The sequence below is a fragment of the Serinus canaria genome, chromosome 20 (genome assembly GCF_022539315.1).
Source record: "Serinus canaria isolate serCan28SL12 chromosome 20, serCan2020, whole genome shotgun sequence".
Classification (NCBI taxonomy): Eukaryota; Metazoa; Chordata; class Aves; order Passeriformes; family Fringillidae; genus Serinus; species Serinus canaria.
This window is the reverse complement of record NC_066333.1, coordinates 12193334-12216707: the sequence shown is the minus strand read 5'-3', so window position 1 is coordinate 12216707 and position 23374 is coordinate 12193334. Positions and strand designations below refer to the sequence as shown.

The following is a 23374-nucleotide window of genomic DNA, read 5'->3' as shown; positions in this document are numbered from 1 at the left end:
GACACAGACGTATCCAAAATGTAACTTTTATTTCACAATTATGGATCGATTCCACTCCTTTGTATTCAAAATCATCAGTGGCCTAAATATTAATTCTTTCTTATAACCCTTACATGGGCTGACAAGGAGACTCTTCCTTGCATCGGCAATGTGGGACGGGAGCGCTGCAGTTTCACTGGTGATTCAGTAAATTACTACACCTGAGGAGCAGAGCTAAACTCCCTCCCATTATGTACTTACATGTTTCATAAGGTTCTTTCCTCTCTACTGAAATGGAAAGCAAAGAGTGAATTTCGCTTTTGTTAGTTGAACATCTTTTGTCTTCTGCTCAGGGCTCTCCTAGCACTCAGTGTAGGACCCAAGAGCCACGGAGAACAGTGTTAGCAAGGTCACCCTTATCTTTAAAGTCAAATATTTGACTGCTATTGGTACTTTTGACTGCTCAAATATTTGATTTTAAATGTATCATTGCTCATCGGCTTAAGTGTCCAGCAGTGAGTAGACAAACACTGTAATTCCAAATGGAAAGCACCAGCCCTCATAGAGCACAGCCCCCGGGCCAGATGTAATTCCGAGCTTCCCACTGTGAAGCTTATGGCAGTTAATAAGGAGGCACAGCTCATGCAAACTAGAGCTCTCCCACAGCGTCCCGTGGCTCCTTATCATGCAGGAATTGTGCCGGGATGGCTACCGTGTCTAATAATTATTAACGTGTGTCACAGAGCCTTTGCAGCTGCTGAGCTTTTCAAGTTAGTTAAAGTGCTGGGATTAGAGAGGTGGTGGTTTAGGTGGTGATTTAATCTTTGCTGCCTCTGAAGTTCCAGACAGTGGAAGTGTCCAGAACAGTGACATCCATAAAGGCGTTAATGGATTTATTGGAGATGGGGGTCTGTAATTCCTGGCAGGTAACGTGCCAGAGGTGTGCTCCTCTTGCACTTTGCGTTTCCCTTTGTTTGGGACAAAGTCTGAGCTGATCTTGTTTTGGAAATACGATTCAGGTTCTGCCTTGAACTTGCAGGCACCCAATCTGTCCGTGTGTGGTTTGAGAGCCGCACATGATGAGGTCTAAAAACGGATAGAGCGAGCCAGGTCTATAATTATACATTTAAAATAGAATGCGCACCCTGACAATGTTTTACTCAAATCCGGCCAAGTCAGTCCACACGGGTGTGCAATCTACAGCGAGCAAATAGAAATCAGATTGGGCCGTGGCATCCAATTAGGGAGGCCTAGTGAGGCGCATACAAAGCGTGCCAACTCTCGTATCGTTTGCATAAACCCATCCACATGTGCTCGTGAAAAGAGGCGAGTTAGCGGCATAAACTGGGGTCAACAGGAAAAGCTGCAGGAGTAAATAAGGATTTACTGTGGAATCCCTCCCAAGCCATTAGGAAAACATGTGCGAGCAGCTCAGCCCCTCGGGCCGAGGGAGCGCGGCGCTGGGATGCCGCAGGGAACCGTCCCAACCATCCGTCCCCGCAGCCCCGGTGGCTCCGCATCCCGCAGGAGCAGCGGGAGCTGTGCGGGAGCCGTGCCGTGCTCCTGCCTGGGTTTCGTGTCTTCCTTGGCGGTGTGGGATGAGGAGCAGACCTGCTAACCGTCCTGTTTAACTCCTACCTGCAAATCCCATTTCTGAAGCGCAGCAACTATCAAAGGGAGCAGACGACAAAGACCTCAGTGTGCCGGCGTGTGTGGAGCGTGGGGAGAGCTCGTGGCTGTCCAAATGCTGCGAGGGGAAGTCAGAGCCCTCTCCCCTTCGATGCCACTCAATTGCCGCCTGGCAAAGCAGCCACCCTGCCGAGGGCCGCTACCTGCCCTTCCTTGCCCAGGTGGGCTGTCACCCACCTGACCCGCTTGGAAACAGCTCCCAGCCGGGGCCACCTGCGCCACCAGCCCCTGTCCTCCCTTCGGTGGCCAGGTCCCCGCTCCAGCCTCCCCCTGGTACGGTTCCCTGCCCGGCTGGCCCGGACCCAGCCCCGCCGAGACCGGCACTCACCCAAGTTGACGAAGCTCATGACCATGTCAGCTTCGGTGAGGAAGTTGCTGTCCTGCAGGCTGGCCAGAGGCGGCCCCTGGGTGCTGAAGATGGGCTTGTAGGGGTAAGAGAAGCCCTCGCCGTCTTCGGCGGCGGCCCCCGCCGCCCCCTCCTCCACGGACATGGCATTGTAAAGGTCCAGCATGAACATGGGGGCCGAGTTGTGCTTGCCGTGGAGGTGCGGCCGCGGGCGGTGCGGCAGGCCGAGGATGGAGAGGATCTCCCGCTGCATCTCGCGGCGCTCGGGGCCGCGCAGCCGCCGGTGGATGAAGCTGGAGTGCACCTCGTTGTCCACCGTGAAGTCGGCGAGCACGCAGCGCAGCCAGAGGGCGGGCGCGGCGGCGCCCAGCACCAGCAGCCAGGAGGCGGGCTGCCCGCGCCCCGCCACCGGCATCGCGGCGCGGCGGCGGCGGCTGCGGGGCGGCGCGGGGGGCGCGGGGCTGCCCCGCCGCGGGACGCGCCCCGCCACCGGCATGCGCGGGGGGCGCGGACGGACGGACGGACGGACGGGCAGCCCCGCGCTCAGCCCCCGCGGAGGCGCCGCAGCCCGCTCATGGCCCGGGGCGGCGGCGGCGGCGGGGGCTGATCAGCGGCACCGGCCCATGGACGGGGCGGCGGTGGCGGCGGCCCGAAGCGCTTCCCCCGGCGTTGGCGGCGGCAGCGGGAGCGGAGCGCTGTGCCCGCGTCCCGCACGCCGCGGCGGAGCCGTGTGAGCGGCGCGGCTCGGCGGGGAGCGGCGGGAGGGTGTCTCTGGTGGGAGGAGCAGGCAGCAAAACCCAAGCGCTCTCTCTCGCTCACCAGCTCCAAACCGCTTGGGAGAGAAAATCCCTGGAACTGCCTCGAGGAAGGACGTCTGCTCAGGTTGCTTTTCAGGATGTTTGTGGAGGCTGCGGGCTCGGCGAGAGGCTGAGCCGGTCCCGAGCGCCTAAATTGCCGTGAACGTCATTAAGGAGAAGACAGCCCAGGAGAGAGGGCGGTTTATGTATAAGGAAGGGGCCCAAACTCCCACAGACTTTATAGATGCGAGTACATCGGCTGTCTGCACAAGCAGGCGTACACATTTTTTTTTTTTTCCAGCCTACTCTTTTTTTTTTTTTTAAGTTCAGATTAGAAGAGACTGCCCGTGACAAAACAAACTCCATTAAATAATTTAAAACGTGATGATTATATATTCACCTACATAGACACGTATGTGTGTCTCTGTGCACAGAGCCCCGGGTCACTTTTTCCAGCTGGCAGTGAGAAGAGTTAATGGAGAAGCGTTAGAAATCCAGAGTGGGTGATATTCTCTAAGAATGGTAAAACCTGGAACCTTTACTTGAAATTAAACTATCAACCTCTGCACACGGGTGGTTTATGCCATTCCATTACTCTGCACCCTTTCCTTCCGCTCCTCGTACATGCCATTTTTGGGATATTGCATTAAAATAGATTGTCAGCTTCCTAAAACAATGACTTTTTTAACTCAGTGGGTGCAACATCTGCAGTAACAGAGCTCCAGTCCCAATTAGCCCAGGTAGATGTCTGCTACAACAGTAATTAATAATAATAATATCAGATGACAAATGTAAACTAATGCTTCCCAAATCTTACTTGGAAAGAAGGGGAAGCCAGGATGGTGTATTTGGGTCACCGAATCAAACCTGAGGTAACCTCAGAAATCATGCATATATACATTAAGTTTATGCTGACATTAAGATTAATTCCTTGGGCAAAGGAGAAAGAAGAGGGATGGAGGTTAAAGCAGGTCAGTGTTTTTGGAGATTGGTCAGTGTTTTGATAGATTGTTCTGTTAATATTTTCAGACGAGCAACATCTGATTGTATCCAGCACCAGATCCTGCAACTCTTTTGGAAACGAATATTCAGCACTTCTTTTAGTTCTTTATGTTTCAAATCTTGGTGTGAACAGCAGGTAGCCACTTAAAAAACTGTATGGGAACCATGATGAATGATATAATGCGTTTGTATGCATGCATGTGCACCTCTTAATAACAGGGAAACTGAGGCATCACACAGAAATGACTCATGGCTATTGAAATAGTGGTGGAACCAGCATCAAACCCTCAGCTCAGACCTAACATGTGTTTAGGAATGGTTCAAGCTCAGGGAGGGCAGAGAGGCTGGGGAGCTACATCCACCTTAGGTAACAAGAAAGCACTTGTTAGACTAACTGGTGCTGCTCAAAAATCCCCCCTGTAGCTGCATTCCCAGTGCTCCCCAAGGATGGAAACACCAGTACCCAGCAGCTGAATTTTGGCTGCCCAGTTAAGATCAAACTCTCCAGCATCTTTTGTACTTCCTGAGGAGCAGCACTAACCTGCTCTTCACCACGCAATTTGCCTAAAGTTCTTCCTTGCCGAGGGTGTGGTTTCTAGATCAATTTAAGCTGATTTAAAGCCAGGCTCCCCCTGAGAAAGATCTTTATTTTCTCATCCCACCCCAGCCTGGACCTTCAGCTGTGCAATCCCACCCCTCTGCAATACTGGTACTAACACACAGGTCAGAAAGCTGATTCTGTTTTTACATTTTAATTTTTTTTAACCTTTTGTGTATTTGCTTTTGCTGAAATAATTTTCTGCTGGATCAGCTTGTTCTGACTGACTCCATGTTGTGGTGGAACTAGGGAGGCCACAGGAATGCACAGCTGGGGGCAAGGAGAGGGTGTCTGGGTCAGGCTGCCGTAGGAAGGGCAGACAGATGATTTGGGATCTCTCTGCTCTCCCTTTCAGCTGCAGACAACTTGATTTCTCTTCCTTTTTTGTTCCTTGTAGACTGTTTTTCCAGAGTTGTGAGTGTTGGCCTTTGATCAAGCAGCAGTAGGACAAGGAGCCTTGCCTTTGGCATGGATGTGAGATGAAAAAGTCTGCAAGGATGGAACAGTGGGCTGGAGAGCAGGTGTCTCTGCTGCTTAAATTACTTGTGCTGGAATTGCTTGTGGCTCCCATTTAAACACTGACTAAACTTCAGGTCAGTGTTGTGCTGTGAAAGAAAGAAAAGTGTGTGGGGTTTCTCTGCTCACTCGTTAACACCTTGGGTAACTGTTCTTGGAGTTGTAGGTGTCACTGGAGGAAGAGCAGAGATCAAAAACTAAACCTTGAAACATTTGATTTGACAAATTTCTTGGAAAAGTGATGTTTGAAACTATTTGTTTTGTCTAAGTGGTTTGGGTTAGGCCGCATTTAGCTATATCCTGATTTATTGCAGGATGTGCTCTTAAAAGAGGGGCAATGTTGCCACTGTAAGCTGTGCTTTTACAGGAACAGTTGGGAAAGGTTTCTCTTTGATACAGTACTTTCTATGATCCTGCTGCACCTGTACATCTTTTAATAAATGCATGATGGCTGGCAATGGGGGTACCTAAAACAGCATAACAAAACCATGCCAGCAGCACGGGATGAGAAAGTGAGTTTGTTAAAGAATAACTTTTTGATTTGAAGTCCCCAGCTCTTGCCTTCATCTTGCTTTGGGACACAACAAAGGGCAGCATTTATTCTGCTGGTTACAATAAAGGATGATGCAGCTCAAACTGCAGTGGTTCAGCCCTCAGATCTGAGCTTGAATTTCAAATACTTTTCAAACAGAAAGGCAATCCAGTTTGTACCTTTTTTCATGGACAACGTCTTTCTCTTCCCTCCTTTCCTGCCTGCTGTGTAAACCCTATCCTGCTTCCTGTAGGATCAGTTCCACACAGGTTGCTGAAATATTGGCACCTTCATGTCACTGTCTTTTTCCTCCTCCTTCCTGGATCAATTAAGAAACCAGTTTTTCCTCTTAGCCTTCTCTACTTCTTTTGTGTAGCCTCCTCTTCTTGAGAAGGAAAACTTAATGCTTGTGATGAAGTAATCCCTGTTTGTTGGCACTTGCTGCTTCAGATAATTTCTATAAAAACAGACTCCCAATGTTTCTGGGGTTCTGCACAAGCCACATTACCAATGGAGTAACTTTTTGATCTCTGTGAGCTTTGTGTGCACGCTCTTACCCGAGTTTAGTACCATCTACTGCCATTTTTTTGTTTGTGTGGAACAGACAGAATATTTGGAAGTGTGTATTTAGGAGAGAAATAAAGGGGCTGATTTAAAAACAAGAAATGCACAAAAATGTGCAGGTTTGTGCTTGGTGAATTTGTCATCCTTGTGTACCAATGTGAGGCATATGCCAGAGGCAGAATTTGGCCATTTGCATTCAGTTTGACCAAATGGGCAGTAAAAAGTGTGGGTTCTGCTCAGAAACTCGTTTAATGACTTTTCAAAAATTAGACACAAAGCATTTTGTCCTCTTTTCTGCTGATTCAGTTTCAAGCTCCTTGTCTTCCTACTTTGATGTCCTCTTTTTAACTTTAACCATGGTTCTTTTCCATTCTGTTTTGCATCTTCTCTCATTTGTCTTGAACAAAGTGCAATTCCTAAATTATTGCAAACTTTTTTCTCCTTCCAAATAGTCCCACTAAACTAGCATGTGTTTGGGGAATTTTGAACTGTTTGTCTATGCCCTTTGCTTGAAAAACATTAGTACAGCAAAAATAATAGCATTACTATTTGCATAAGAATGGATAATTAGATCACATATTTCTTTACACTGTGTTGGATCATTCTTATCAAAAGATCCTATTATTACTGAGAACATATTCACCAACGTGGAGTTAATCACATTATGGATAAAGCCATTATATTATCTCTAGTCCAGGAATTTGAACAGATTTGAGCTGAGCTGTGCTCTGTTGGACAATACTGATCACGTTATAAAAATTAAGTGTTAATTCTCAATGCTGCTGATCAGAGGAAAGTCAGAAATGAAATCTGTGTTTTGGGCTGTGAAAAAGGCATTATTACTTCTGAGGATGCCAGTGAAAGCTAAAATAGAATTTTGGGATTTATGAAATAGGGATATGGCACTGAATTTAATGTTTATCAGCTGGGGAAGGTGGACAGAGTTCAGTCCTTCACAGTTCAGCACTTCACTTCCTAAAACTGGATCACCACAGGGATCCTTTTATTGCTGTTTATTTCAGACAACATGAGAAATGAGCTCATGTTACTGAAACTTTTGTAATGTTACATTTATTATACATTTATCTACAATTTGAATACTGGCATGTGCTATATTTTCTGTGTATGTTTATGTATTGGTATAACATACATACCTACACCAGTGTACCTCAATCATCTCTTTAAACTTTATGTAACTAATCTATTTCTGCAGCTTAGGTACAGACATGGGAATATTGTTTAATTTAGACTCCAATATTGCCAAAGCAGCTCGAAGAAAACTGAATTTAATTTTGTACTATTAAATTATTGTGTGCACACTTGATTTGCTTGACGCTTTTGGCACAAGCCCAGGTATTTCCTTTGTTGGTAACGTTGTAATCTGAACGTCTGAGATCTCAGGCTTGTATTTGTGAAAAGCTAAGCTGGGCACGAGCTCGGACGTCACTGTTGGGAGAGGATTTGAGTTGTGCTGCAGCACCTTGGAAATGTGCCTCTGAAAATCTGCTTAGCTGTTACATTTCCTTACAATACATGGTGATCTTTGCTCCTACAGACACTCAGGATTCTTCTTATTAACATATATTTATGTCTTTTTCAGTTTTCTGCTGTTTGCATTCACTAAAGGCAGAGATGTTTGCTAGTTTTTATACAGAACCAAAAGCATATAAAACATATTCATTTTTTTCAAATGGAACAAAAGAACTGATCCCAACCTGTGAATGCAACGGGATGAATTTGGATGGCTTTACTTTTCCTCTCCAGGCAGGTGCAGAGTAATACCTCAAAAGAACCATTATTTTGTGCCTTTATTCCAATGTGTACATAAATGCTTGCATAACCCTTGCACAGCTGCTGTACAAACTACTCATGCCACAAGTATTAGTAATCCTAACAGGGGAGGTTGCATGGAAAATTGGGGTGTGTATGCTAAACCATATGTACCATGCCCCTGAATCATAAAACTCGTGTTGCTGGAGCAGAGAGATCTTTGGAGACTGCTGGTTTTACAGGTCTGAAGGAAGCAGGATTATATACAACAGCTGCACCCCGCAGCTTCTCTCCTGTCGAGGCTTATCTTGTGCATTTCAATAAGCAGGAAACAGAATTTGGTCCAACATTATCTTATATGGTCTCAGCTCCTACTTTTATTTATATTTCATTTCCATAGGAACAATTATTTTCACAGTTTATTTTGAATACACATTAGAGCCACTCCAATTGGAAGTTTTGAGCTGCCAATTCCAAGCTGCATGGGGCTGCAGAGACACAATGTGCATTTTTTTGTTTCTGGTTCTGCCTCTAAAATAACTTTCTTTATATCTGCGGTGATTTATAGCAGCGTTTCTGAACCAGTCTGAAGGAAGATGGAAGCTGGAGAGTCATTTGACTCTCCAGAGCCCTGGCCACAAAAATCCCCTCCCAAGCAGAGCAGGGTAGCAGGGCTTGGCCCAGCTCTGCCGGGCCGGGGGAAGGTTCCAGCTCTGCCGGCCGAGGGAGGAGGTTTGCCACATTACCAGTGCCTGCGTGAAGCAATCTCCCAGACCTTTAGCAGCACAAAATCAGGAATCAGGAGGATTTTAAAATCGTCTGAAAAGCCCATTTCCTCTGCCGGTGTGTGTTGGTGCAGCACGGTGTGAGCAGATGGAGGTGTCCGTGTTTGCCCCCACCCAGGAGCTCCCCGGGCTGGGTGTGCAGCGCTCGGGGTCCCCGCTGCCCCTTTTGTGGAGGCTACTTTAGTTGTGAGTGCAGTGCTGCGGGAGTTTATCTTTCCGAGACTGGCACTTCTAAGTTTTCAGTCAGAACAAATGCGCTTCCTAAATGGTGCTCGGCGTGCACTGAGTTGGCTTTGTCAAGTGCATCTTTTCAGCATTCATCCAAAGCCCTTTCTGCAGTTGTCTGAGCCCCATAGGCGAATATATACTGTTAGACTATTAAGATAATTTTTCAGTTAAGACATCGTCAAACTGCAAGGGGGACAATAGAAACAAAACCCCTTTTGTTCTGACTAAACTGTTCCTAATGACCCCCTCTATAAACAGTGGCACCAGCGGAGGTCTCAACAAGGCTCTTCATTGAGCCCCCTTTGAAAAGGACAAGCAGAGCAGAACATGGGGCAGAAACTCTCCCAGTTACTGCACTTTACTCCGCTCTGGTGGTCTGACCGCAAGAGAGAATCTGTTGTTTTTGTTGTTCGAGGCACCCAAAAAGCATAATTTAAAAGCATGGAGTTCCACAGTTAGCATCCTATAAAGAGTACTAAATATTTGGATTGTCGGGAAAAGAGCAGAAGGAAGCAGTTTGTATGTTTGTTTCTTTGTTTATTTAAATCAAGGAGCTATAAAATAGACTATTTAGAGTTGCATATGAAAATTTAACTTATTTCCTTACAAGGGATATACTGCTGTCTGTTAAGCTCATGAAAATGTAAAATCCAGAGCAGTTAAGATTTTTACATTCCAGAAAGTTCCTTACATTTGTTTTGGGGGTAAAAACAATCTTCGTGAATAGCATGTTTATCATGAGCAGAGGAAAGGTTTCAGTTGTTTAATGTGTACAGAAATTGAAGTTATGATGATAAACTGAAACCACACAGGACCAAACTCCTGTTCTTCCAGCTGAGTAACTGCAGGATACGTGCAGCACAGGCAGTGTCCTCACACAGATGAGGGCTATGGAGATTTTGAATCACTTCCTGATTATTCCTGTCCCTATTTCCATGTCCTGAATACATGAGGAGAACAGCACAGGAGACCTTCCACTTCAACAGAAACCTGTTTACAGAGCATCTTACTGTCTGTAATTGGGAAATGATGACAAGTCAGACAGCAAACATCCCTAATTTGGACGGTTTGGGAATTTACACTGGCTACATTTGCAAGTAAAAATGCCAGTTTCTTTTGAAAGAAGTTGGCATTTGTGTTTTAATATCAGATTTAATAAGGGTATTTCTAACTTAAAGCATAGACTACTGCTTTATTTGGAAGCAGGGAGAAATTGAGGAAGGAGAAGAGAGAAGAACATCCATTAAGACAGAAGTACATATTGAGTAAAGCTAAATCATGGAGGAAAGTAAGAATATTCAGAAAATCTTAAAAATTCTATGATGCAATGGGGGTCTGAAGGTGCTCTGCCATTTTTGAGAGGAATTCAGCAGTTCATAGCTCTAAGGTTTTGGCTTTTTGTTAGGGATAGAGCCTTCACTCTTCTTTGTAAAGTGTGGGATGGAAGGTTTTAGTATGTCCTGGAAAAAGGAAGGATTTGGGTAAGTCCCAGGATGAAGGTCCAGTGCCCTGTGACAGGATACTGAGAGAAAGAGAAATGTCAAAGAAATCTCTAAGAGATTTTCAGTAGAAACAAAAGAATCTTTGTGAAAGATACTGTTAGCAAGTCTAATGGAAGGAATGGGGACGAAAAAGCGAATTGAGAGGATTTGCAAGTTGTTTCTAAGCCTTGAGGCAAGAACAAAAAGCTGAGCACTTACTGTTTACTATATTTGGTAGGTATGGAAGAGCACTTTGGCCATCAAGGGAGCTCATAAACTGCAGAGCCTCATTGTCTCCTGACTGGTTGTTGTGCTGGGGGTAGAGAAAATGCTCCTGTTAAAGGACAGTTTTGAGGAGGAGCGGCTGAGACCCGACCCTGCCTTTTGTGAAAATGCTGTTTTCTCAGCAGCACGGATGAGATCCGTGAGCACATTGCCGTGTTTCCAGGAATCTAATTTTATTTGTCTTGTTTGCATGCATGTAGGCATGACCCAGAGTGTGGTAGCTCTAGTTTTCAGGATTAAATATGCTAACTGCAATGTGATAGATAGCATGAAAGTACAGTATTCATTTTGTCACATCTTTTCTTAAAAATACTCATTTGAAGACAGTTTTTACTGAAAATTTCTGGGAACAAGATATTAACTGTATCTGACTAAAATTTTCTGCCTCACAGAAGTCGAAGTGGATAGACAAAAGAAAAAAAATGGGGGTTTTTAATCTATCTAAATAAGTTTATGGGAATTAACTGATCAATCATAAAAAAAATTACATGGATTTTTAACAGCTTAATGCCACATAAAGTAGATTTTATTTAGCATTTTGATTAGCCACTCACATGCTTATCCCATCTTATATTAGAGATGGGTTAAATTTAATCACGAAAAACAAGCGTGTCAAACTGATAATTTTGTCCACTTTTCATATGGGTACATGAGGCAAAAGTAACAACATGAACTTTATATTAACTTTGACTGTTGTAAAATTGCTTTCTCTTCAAAGTGATGGATCTGGTTATACATGCAACTCCTGAGCCAAAGTATTTTTCTTACGCTCTTCCAAAATATGTTGTGATTCACTTAGTTTTTAATAATGTTAATGGTTTTTTTATCCCAGTGCAAATAAAAGCTTATTGCAAGCTTTCAACCTATACTAACAGCAGTAGGACACAGGAATAGCTGTATAAAGCACTGATCTTTAATGTTTTCTAATTTGCAGACTTTGGTGGCAGCCAATTCTTTATGTCATGCCAAAGCAACGTGTCTTATTTACCTTTTTGGATCCCTGTAAAAGCAGCTTATGGGCCCCAAAGGCCTGTGAAGTAATTTTAAAAAACAGTGATATAGGACAATACAGAATGCACAAATCAAATTAATTTTCCCCATGCAAGAGCTAAGTATCTCTCACTCTTCTAAAGGCCAGCAAGTTGGACCAAGTTAGAAGAGAAGGAATGAATTGAAGAGTTAAGGGTGGTGCACTGAGAATTAGAGTTGACCAGAAACAGAAAAAAAATCTAGTGTATAAAAAAATTAATGGTTTTGACATTTGTTTTAGATTTGTCACAGAATGATTTAAAAAACAAAACATGAATAGAAAGAATGAGACATCCCAGAATAGCCAACATCCAGTGGCTAGGGTATTTACTTGGGCCCTGTCCAAGGAGTGCTTTATGGGATTTGGAGCAGACATTTGACATAATGTTTTCAACATTATTTTTGTCAGACTGAAATCTGGGCTCTGTAGTGGGTTGAAAAAGAGCTTGCTTGGAGTCCTGAGCTTCGTAGGTGAGACTTAGTCACCAGCTGTTTCACTAGGCAGCTTCTCTTCAGCCTGGGGAATTTTATTTATTTGTTTTTCAAAAATAAAATAAAATAGCTGCATGGAGAACAGACAGTTATTCTGTTGTGTTTGGTAGGGTGCTAGAATATATTTGGGCATATTTCTGGCTTTGGGAGTCTTATAAATCACCCCCCACATTTCTATTCTATTCTCATTCAGAACAGATTTTTCTCATGGAAATATCTGAATGTACCTAACTGTATTTCCGTGGAAATCAGCAAAAATATAATTTTTTTTTTGCATGTTAGCATTTTCTGATAGAACAAAAGCATTTTGTTTAAAAATTCTCAACCAGGTTTTCTGAGGTGACATCTTTCTCTGTATTTGACAAATGTGAGGTGCTTACCTTCAGTATTTTTGTAGGTTGAAGAAGAGATCATAAGTGAAGTGTGGTCTGGGGTGATGAAATCTGGTGGGTAAATTTGTGGGCACTTTGTAAGGAATATCTAAAGAAAAATATAAGATGTTCGTGACTGTCTCTCAGCTCTTACTGAAATTAGGTTAAATTCAGTGGGGGGGGGGGGATATCAGAAAATGCATTGAAAGGTGGAAATTTCAACCCTTCTCCTTTGCTTTGCAAACACAGATCTTTCAATCCAATCCTTTCTTCCTTGTTCCCACTCTGAATCTCATCAAGCCACTGGGCACACATGTTCAGCTTCTCTTTCTGGTTTAGCCTGTGCTCCTGCCAGCCTCCCACTGGTTTGTATTCCTTCCTTCTGTCTGACACCCCAGCCTGATCCTCCCACAAAGGCTCTTCCCCAGTGCTGGGCACCCTTGGGCATTCTTGACTAAGAGCTGAGACTTGCAAGTGTCCCAGGGGACTCTAAAGGAGTTTGCAGAGGTGGGGAGAATGTGTTTCACCAGACACAGTTCCACACCTCAGCACCTTCCGTTCATTAATCAGCAGAGCTCATCTGAAAGATGTTTACCACATCTGAGGCTGGTTTTTGGATTACTGGGTTAATGGCCCTGCTTGGAAACAGTTATCCCATTTCTGTAGATGAGGTTGGTGCAGGGCAAGGCACTTTGTGATAAAGCCTGGTCACAAATCATGAATGCAGTCAGTGCCTTGTTTCTTAGAAGAATCAATATTTGGCACCAGACATTAAATGTTGCTTGACCAACTCCCCAGGCAGTTAGAAGATATTGAACAGTACTGGGGGGAGCTGTGCTGGATGTCACATGTGTCCCTCAGCTCCATTCTCTTGCCCAGACTCAGCATCTGTAGTGTTTCACTTTTAACTGAATTATCTAGAAGTGACAATTCATGCCATGCAAGGACAACAAATCTATCTCAGTCATCTCCAGCCCAGGATTTGGTGTAGCTGTGCTAATTCGCTGACTGAGAAATAAACCAGGGTAATTATCTACTGAGAGGCAGAATTTACTAGGTCTGATGCAAGTGTCTTGTTGTGCTCCAAGAACCTGGTCCAGCTTGTTTTTGAGACCATGCAGGTAGTCTGGACAGGTGCTGCACACACTATAAACAAGATTGTACTGACTTCTGGTCAGTGCAGATCCTATCACACCTCTTAGTCTGGTTCCCTAGGGAAATCACTTACACAATCCAATTATTTGTCTGACCCAGTTTCCAAGATGCTGACACATTTGTCACAGGTTATGTAGATGATTTGGAGACACTTACCAGTTGTCCTTACCAGTTTTGCAAGAATTAGCATCTAAGGAGAGGAAGGAATCCTTATTTATTCTCCCACTGAGGGAGAAGGCAGAGTTCAGCAATTGTTCATTGTGTTTGACAGCAGCAAGGCTCTCGACTGATTTGCACATTGCTCTGATATTCCTTGGTGAAAACACTGCTTCATTCAGCTGCCAAATCAAAAACAAAAGTCAAGGAATGGCTGGGAGAAGATGCCAAGGCATGCTAGGGTATTCTCCAGGGAATAAGGGAGCCTGCATATGTTCTTGCAGGGGGGAGGTGAGGGATGAAGGGGGCTGGAAGGGTTGGAGTGGGATGGAGGACACCTGGGGTTATTCCAATAGGGAGATGTAAGAGCTGCAAAATAAATCCATGAATAACCAAGCTTCATTAGCTCCACTTTCAGGGAATAATTTGTTAGGAAAATACTGAAGACTTTATTTTGCTGTTTTGGGTGCATTTACACACTGATTTAACCCTCCTACAATTCCTGTAGCAGTCAGGGCCGGTACACCACCTTGCTGTTACACAGCAGGCATCTGCTGTTATTTGACCCGAAAAGATCATTATAGGAGCTTTATTTGCTGTGCATTTAATAAAGCTGTAGCTGTTGTGACTATAACTCATGGCTCCCATGTCATTCCGCAGTGGTGCAACCAGCGATTCAGCATTCCAGGCCCATCAGTTCAAAGGGAAGTGTGAGGGACGCCAATGTATGCCAGAGCATTGTGACTTTTATTGCTCCTCTCCTCCGTTGGGAAGATACATTCTCGAGGAATTGAGAAGTACAAAGCATCCTCAGACCTTGTAGTGCAAAATGTAAAAAGTGATGTTATCTGCAGAAAGTGGACTTTAGATTCTATCAGTGCACATTTAGCATAAAGCATTTCCTATGGTAATGCCTCTCACTTTCCCAGACTTTTAAAGGCTCCGAGTGGCACACAAGCTGCAGACCTCTTTGTAATGTTAATGAATCATCTTAATGGACTGTTTTAGCAGAAACATTCATCACCTTTTGTCCCACAATGATTTTTTTTTTTTTGTTATACTTAAATGGTTAAGTAGGCAATAAATGCCTATCAGACCAACCACTATGCTCTGGTAATCCACCTCACTATAAATCACCAGTGGATTATTATTGTCCTGTTTAATTAACACTCTTAAGGGATTCTATCATTGGATAGACTTTCACCTTGCACTAAGAAGGCATTAACATTTAAAATAAGAAGCTTGTTTATGTGAAATGCATTAATCAGCATGACCTGGAACTGGTAGTGGTGGGTTGGATGAAATATGTGCCTATGTCCATGGGTGAGGGTTCCCTACATCAGTTTTCAATGGAAGCTATGGAATACTTACCTAAGTCATAGCAAATGACAGTTGCAGAGTAATCTTTAATTAGGTCTAAAAGATATTTGGCTACATTTGGTTGAAAACAGCAAGTTTAAAAATTTTTATTCTGGTAGTTAGGGAGGCAATGGTTTTGTGAATGTAACTGGTTTGTTGTGGTTCAGTTCAGTTTTTAGAAGACTGGATCAAACCCTTTTCTTTTCCTGCAACAAAAGGTGAGAGGGGAATTCTGATCCTGTTGCTCCTGTGTGAACTCTTTTCAGACTTCCCAGCCACAAAGAGTAAGTCAAGCAGCCAGAGTTCCTGGGAAGGGCAGGCGTGTCCAGAGGCTTGGATGCTCTTTGCAGAACAATCCCAGCAGCTCTTTTACAAACAAAATTCCCACACTGGGACACGAACTCAGCACAGGATCACTCTCAGTATACAAACATTTTTGTACCTAGGTGGCTCCATGGTGGTTTTCTCCTCCTGGCACAATATAAATGTGGCAGCTTGGTTTTTTCCCCCCTCATAATACAATTTAATGCATTTACAAGTAATTTCCTCATCTTTTGTCAGGAGAGGAAGACATTTGAAAGAGGCTCTTGTTAAGGCAGTGTTTCCCATCCATGAAATCTTATCCTGCTCTCTTTGATTTTGCTACATTGGTAATACCAGTAGTGCATTTACCAACTGCTCCTTCTTTGGATTCCAGCAGTGACAGCAGCCTTGTGAGATAACCCACTGCTGAATTCCATTTTACAGACAGAGAACTGACATGTGTAGGGATTCTCTGAGGTCTTTAAAAGTCAAAACTAGTAGCAGAGCTCAAGAGATCCTGGTTCTTGTCTGCACACAGACCTGGTATGCACATCCCATTCCTCCTGGCATTTTCATTCAATTATTTCCCAGTATGGACTCCTGCAAATTAAAGAACAAATAAAACTGCTAAGTGGAACACAAACATACTAAATCTTTTTAATTAAGAGATTGAATCTCTTAGTATAAATTCATTTCCTGAAACAAAACTCCAATTATGTAAGATTAATTCTTTCCTCTGAGATTGCAGGGATTTATTGACTAACAAAATCTTCTATTGCGTAAATGGAAATGTGCTTTTTAATGCAGCCTGCTGCTCAGAGGCAAAACCATAGCATTAGCCTTTTCACTGGGCATTTTTTGTTCTAGTTGCATGTTAATCTGCCAGGTTTCTTTCTATTTGTAACAGGAAAGGGGTAAAATGGTTCACATCTGAACATTGGTAAATAACACAAAACGCTAAAGGAGTTTAAACAAGATGAGAAATTAAACTAAGCTCCTAAAAAGAGGAGGAATTGTAATGACAGAAATAAGAATATCATGTGTGCAGGGCACTGTTGTGAGGAGGTGTGTTTGTGTGTGCCATTGATCACACAATAGATTTTTCAAATCATTTAACACAGATGCACAAAATCCACAGAGTTTCAAGTGCAGGCACGTCCTGAGAAGAATCTCCTTCATTCCCTCCAGTCACACCCAGCTCATTAAATCCATCACTGCCTCGCAGTAAGCCCCAGGGTTCAATCTTTTCTAGAGCACTGTTACTATCCAACCTTTTAGCTCATAGAGTGGGCAGCCAAGATTTCATGTCTATGCATATGGTAGGACTCATAGCCAATATTTCCTACAGTTTCCTCCTCTCCATCCCAATCTGGATATATATAATAGTTTGGTTATGTTCTTGGGGTTTTTTTGAGCATTTTTTTGGGGGGCTGTCTATTGTTGAGGTTTTTTGGGGGTCTTTTTGGATAGGTCAAACTTCAATGTTGCTTTCAGATTACTTTCTTACATCCTGTTCCAATAACGTGTATGAGGGTGGCAAGTTAAAAGGTAAAAAACTCAGGAATCTGTGCTCCATGTAAGTAGCTGGCCATGAGAAACTGCAGTAGGGGTGGATATTGAATGACTTCAATAGTCCAGCCAGGTTTTATCAGAACAGGTCATCAACCTGTAGGCTGCCTAAACCTGTTCCACTGCTTCCCCATTGATTAAATATCTGGAAGCATTTACACCTATATCAAATTCTCCATAATCTATTTTATCTTAATGACACCCAAGTTCTTTGTCAAGGGCAAAAATGTTCCCTCCAGTGGTGAAAGAGGATGGTGTATCTCCTTAGTTTACTTCAGTACACTGAATTTCCTTGAAGCCAAACCATGATCTCAGGTTCTCATGGGCTGAAATATTAGCAGGACTGCAGGGATATAAAGGAGGTAAAACCTGCCTGTGTGCACCCAGATGTTAAGGAATTTAAAACTGGATTTCTTTCATTTGACTGCAGACCTGACAAATACAGAGGAAAGGAAAGAATAGAGAGAATGTGTAGCTTCCAGTCAAGTTCTGATGGCCAAAATTCCTTCTGAATCTCAATATCTGTGTCATCAAAACAAGACAAAGGGTTTTGCCTGTAGTTGTCACCTGTTCCTGTCATTTGGGGATTTCCACTCTCCTTCCTCTGCGTTTGGGCCCAGCCTATTTTCCTGCTCTCCCTCTCTGTCCCAGACAGAGAAGCAAACATCCTGGGCACTACATTCCCTCCATCTTGCTTCAGGCTCCTAAGTGGTTCTGTCTTTTATCCCATTTTCACCCTCTTTTATTTCTTTTTTTTCTTTCTTTCTTTTCTTCCTTCCATAGTCCATGACAAGAGGAATCAGGGGAAGCAGTGTGGAAATACATTAAAATTCAGAAAAAAAACCCACCAAAAGCTCAACCTAGTGGCATGGCAAAGGTGGAAAAAGGCTGATTATTTATTCTCTTGTTCATGAGTAGGGAGCATCATAACTAATTTGGAGATGGCAGGTTCAAGAACACACATCTTTGAGAATGAGTAGTTAACCTGTGGGTCTTCCTGTCACAGGATGTGTTATGTTAAAAATGTGCATGAGATCCATTGGAAAAAAGCCTGATGAGTACAAAAACACCAGCAGAAGTCCTTGGATATGAAGTTATTCCAGAAGTCTTTGAGTCATAAACATGTTGGGAATACATTACTAAACACTGTTTTTGTACTCTTCTCATGATATCCAGTATTTCTTGCTGTCAGAAGGAGAATATTAGTCTAGGTGGACTTTGGATTAACAAGTATAATAGGTCTTATGCTTTTTATTAAGAATAGAGGGCAGGATGCAATTTATCCCTTAGTTGTCAAACAGGACTACAAAGTGTTGTGGTGTTTGCTCTCCTCTTACTTTTTCATCCCTTAATCCAATCCAGTGAAGTGTGGTAGATGTTTCTTATATTTTGTTGCCAACTGTTTTAAGAAGTTCATACAAAAGCTTCTCTCATCAAGAAAATTTATGTGTGGGCACATGAATCCTTGCAGCAGTATGTTGGAGCACAGAGACGTTGTGAAATCAGATCCAAACTGATGGACTCAGTACAACAGGGGTAAACTCTCAGGAGTGGGTTTAAAAAAAGAAAAGTTTCAAACACTAATCAATGCAATAAAGCATAAATCTATATTTCTGTATCTCCAGACATTATCTTTACCATTACAAATTTTCTGTGGAGAAAGCTTTAGTTTGCCTGTAGGCAAATCCATGTCTTGAGTTTTAACACTGTAGAGATAATTATGTCACCATGTTGTAAACATTTTGTGTTTCTTGAATAGAGAGTCTGTATTGAAGATATTAACCACTGGTCTGTGGAAACTGAAAAGTTGCAAAGGAAAGGAAACCAATTTTCTCAGTGGGTGCTGAACAGCTGAATGGTTGGAACTGTGTTTGGGAAGCACTAAAATTGCTATAAGCCATCTGAAAAGTGCTAGTGGATTTAAAATCCTGAGGGAAAGGTGAAAACTTGCTGGTGTCACAAAGTGCCTTAAATGGAATATCTGTAGTTTGAGTGATCAAAATTAACCTTTTTACTCTAGTGCACATGTGGTAAACCAATGCTTAGATAAATATTACAGCTGATGTAACAAATACCTGAAAGTGCAGGTAATAAATACAAGAAAAAACCTGTCTTGATTATTCAAGTAACTGCTTCTAGTTAATTAGCATGCTTGTGGTATTTGGGCCAATGGGGTTTTGCAGTTTCCTTTCAATTGAGGTTTTTTCCAACTTTTCTTTTTAATCCCATTGGACACGGTGATGCAATAGTGCTCGAACAATTGAATGAATCCATTGTGAAGAACTAATTTTTGATTCAGAGATGATAGTCAATATTGCATTGCAAATTAAGCACTATTGGGGTTTGCTTGTTGAAAAAGAATTCATTCCTCAACAAAAGATGGCATTCTGTCAACTACTAATTGCATGCAAAGATTTTAAACAAAACCAGGTAACACATGTATGTAACGTGCCTGTAAGATTAAATGTGTGTAATACTGTAATTTGTGTAATATTAAAGGTAGGAGATATCTGAAACAATAAGAAACCAGAGGATGGCAATTATTTGTTTTCTATTGGGTTTTTCAGCTGTACTCCTACTTGGGTGTCGTTTTTGTAGTTTTTGAGGGGGTTTTGTTTTTGCTTTTCAAAGAATGTCTGAAAAATGAGTAACATTTTTTCCTAATTTTCAACTGAACCTCCCACGCTGTGATTTATGGCCACTGCTCCCTGTTCTGTGTTATGACACTACCTACCCTGAACTTGGCTGTCATCTCTGTAACTGCTGTGCAGGCAGAGACCAGTTCCTGGCCTCTGTTTTGCCAGGACAAGCAAGCCCAGCACCTTCAGTCCCTCCATTTCATCCCTGTGCTCTTGACCTGGATTATCCCAGCACCTTCCACTTCACCTCCTGCTGATTCTCCACCCTGCTCTAGGACTGGGGGAGCCAAAACTGGGCACAGCATAACCAGCCTCATCTATCTGAGTTTGTCCAGCCTTACTGCCAGGTCCCTGCTCTGCTCCATCACTGCCTTTTTCCTTGCCAGATTGGTACACAGAGGTGTCTGGGAGCTGCTCGTGCCTGTTCAAATCACTGTAAGAGAGGGTTTGAGAACTTCAGCCCTTTTCTCATTGTAATCTTTGGGTCACCATCCCAGCTATTGGCAGAGCCATATTTTTCTGTTGTGCTTGGCTTTGGAGATGCTGGCTTCTGTGCAGGACACACCAGAGGCAGAAACTCCATCCCTCTATTACCACATAGATAGAGGCATGACTAGAAAAAAGGAGAGTATGACAGGTTTTTCCATGGATGAATAACTTCTGTGCCCTGAGGACTGTAAATAGCTGGTATAAATCAATGCAAATTGGCTATTACTAATCTTGCCAGTAATGAAGTGAGAATGAATGGAGTACAAAGATGAACTTTACATATCGTTAGCACCAATCTGCCTCGCTGCATTTATGGGCAAGGCTCTACCTAGGAGGTCAGCTGGCAAAACTTACAGGTTTTTCTTTTGGAAATTATGCATTTGTGCTGCAGAGAAGTGTCTCTCCAACATCAAGTCCATTTGGGGATTTTACAGTTATGAACACTTGAAAACAATTGTTTCACAATTTCTCAAGCACTCAGCAGCAAGTACTTTTATTATAGTGCTTTAGCATCACAGTATATAATTTAATATGTTTATTACAAGAGTGTCATATAAAACACTGAAGTGTATAATTTCAGAGTAAAAGTTTACATTCAGTGAACTTTCAGTGATCTCATCCAGCTCTCCACACCACCTAAGAACCTGCACTGGTTGATAAACATGTTAATGTTCCTTCTGATGAAGTATCAAACTTGACTAAAGAGCTGAATGATAATCTTCAGTTTAATTTATAAAAAAAGTTTTAGATAATCTTTTCTTAGGACTAATGGATGGTTGATAGTATCTTCAACAATGTCATTTCTATATTTTTTATTTCTTCTTGATATGCTAGGGTCCTAATCTTGCATTCCTGGCACTCAAAACTCCTCATGAATGGATCCAAACACGGAAGCATTCCAGTACAATGCATGAGAGATCCTGTAATATTACAGAGTAGAGGACATGGAGGAAAATGTTGAAATAATAAATTAATACTACATCAGATTTTTAGAAAGGAACTCTGTTAACAGGTGCTGAAGCCACTCATCATGCAAGGCACAAACAGGAATTCCCAACCTAGCAAAGTTACTGCTGGCAGCAAATGGCTATTTCTTGTTCATTAAAATGAATGTGCAAACACCAAAAAATCCTGAATTTTGCAGAAGCACAGAACTGTTGTTTATTTCTTTCTAACAAGGTGTATGATGTTACCACAAGGCTGATGACTGAGATATGAAATCCAGCAGAGACTACAGCAAGTAATTTTGTTAATATTTTTGCACTGACTTAATTAGAAATGAGGGGTTTTTTAATGATTTAGTTAAACTGATGCAACATCCTGTAATGAACACAACTGTGCAGATGTAGAGATGTTCTTAGTATGTAAGTAATCATAGCAAATTATAATAATATATCTTATATTAATAAATTAAATAAAGGATCTTAATCAATTGCATCATGATCTTATTCAAAATTCCTTTTCTGCTTTCTCATTTTGCCATATGTTTTATATCAGACAAAAACTATTTTTCTGTAAAAAATAAACCAAAGTTACTACAGCTATGCATGGACACTGTGCATTTCTCTATGTGGGAAAAGTGACCAAAATAGTTATTTCTGAATAAACTATCCATAACAGCTCCCTGTGTGGATATTCTAGTCTGGAAAAGTCATGGGTCAAATAAGTCATTGTAGAACAGCTGATCCTGCAATAACAATTCCAGTCTGATTTCCAGTGCAGAAAAGTCCTTAGTCAACAGCTCCAAACTCCTCTTTCTGCCAGAAGATTTTTCTCTTTAGAGAATAATATAAATCCATTCTATTCAATTCTTTAAGGCCCGAATTCTGCACTGAACTCCCTTTGGGAACAATATGTGAGATCAGTCAGGGAGAACTTTGTATTATAGGAGTTTGTATTTATGTGCACAGACTCCATGGTTTTATTACACATTTAGTTAACACCTTCCTGTGGCTGTGAGCTGTACACACCTTTGGCTGTGGGACATTGGGTGATTCTTTTGTTCCAGTGCCTCCTAGATCCCTAAGCAGCAGGCAGAATGTTGCCTGGAAGATCCATCAAACCAAACCCAAGGTGTTTGGTGGCTGTCCTGGCCAGCAGCAGTGGGACAAGGCAAAACAGGGCAAAATGTCACCCCTTCCTCCATGCCCAGGTACAGGAATGGGTCACAGCGACATCCAGCTGACACTTTTAAGTTTGCTCTGAGAACTGAGAAAAGAGTCGTCTGTGCAGAAAGACTTGAAAAATGTTTGAATGGGTTAAAATTGTACCCTGAAAAAGCAGCAGAGTCTTCACTGCAGGCTGACCAGCAATGTCACTGCAGTCAGAACTGCTTGTGAATAGCTCGGTAAGACATGCTTTAGGCTGAATTCATATTTCTATTTGAATCATGGTTTTTCTCTTCTCCAGTAGGGAAAAAAGAAAAAAAAGAAAAACTAAGATAAGGCACCCATGCTAATTTTTTATTTGATATACTTTATACTGAGTCTTAAGACCCTCAAAAGCCATTTATCCAAAAGGTTGCCATTTATCCAAAATTACATCACAGTGCCCCTGGCATTTTTGTGGTGTGGACCAATTAACATTAGTAGCTCAATTAAAATCACCAAATGCATTTTAAAGAATGACATAAGGTTGATTTTGATCTAGACTTCCAAAAATGAAGTAGAATGTTAATCAGCTGCCCCACCCACCATTTATATGGCCCACAGCACTCAGTGTCAGAACTCCTACATCATCCTCTGACTTCATTTTCCCCAGGGTTTATTAAATAGTTAATAACAACTGTCTGAAGTCCACCCCAAGTTTTACCTGTTGGCAGGAATCTGGGGTCGTGACACCACTAGTGCAGCATTCCCATAAATGCAGCAGATTTAGGTTCAAATAGTTTTAATGTACAGCAGGTGGCATTTTTATGTTTAAAGAGTAAAACCACACCTGAGTGCTCATGCTTTCTAGGATTTTGCCAACAAAAGGAAAACAGAAAATAAGACAGTTTACTTTTTGAAAGCCAGCAGAAATGGTGCAGCTGTTTTCAAGACTGCTGTTTTCAAGCTGTCATATGAGCATGGAAGAGAAGCCATTCCTACTTTCCAGTTATTTTTTAGTACAAAAATTTTTCATTTGTTTCTTTCAACATATTTCCCCTTCAACATGCTTTTTTAATCAGAATTTTTTCTAATAGCCGGAGGAGTGTCCCATCTTAGTGTGAGACCAGTTCAGGAGAGAGGAAAGAGTAGT

General features: G+C 42.4%; 2 protein-coding genes across 3 annotated transcripts in view; one reads left to right on the top strand and one right to left on the bottom strand.

The window, feature by feature from the left end:
- BMP7 (bone morphogenetic protein 7) overlaps nt 1–2525 on the bottom strand; it is a 40790-nt gene extending 38265 nt beyond the window's left edge. Inside the window, exon 1 of the mRNA XM_009093147.4 lies at nt 1997–2525. Within this exon, the coding sequence (XP_009091395.3) occupies nt 1997–2510 (514 nt within the window). The 5' untranslated portion in view covers nt 2511–2525. The remainder of the gene's footprint in view (nt 1–1996) is intronic.
- SPO11 (SPO11 initiator of meiotic double stranded breaks) overlaps nt 1–23374 on the top strand; it is a 217765-nt gene that overhangs the window by 179280 nt on the left and 15111 nt on the right. The window contains exon 1 of one of the 2 annotated variants that reach the window (XM_050982027.1): nt 4458–4536. The exons of the other annotated variant lie outside the window; for it this stretch is intronic. The gene's annotated coding sequence lies outside the window, so the exon portion shown is untranslated. Of the gene's footprint in view, nt 1–4457; nt 4537–23374 lie in introns of those variants that run through there. 2 annotated transcript variants of the gene reach the window in all.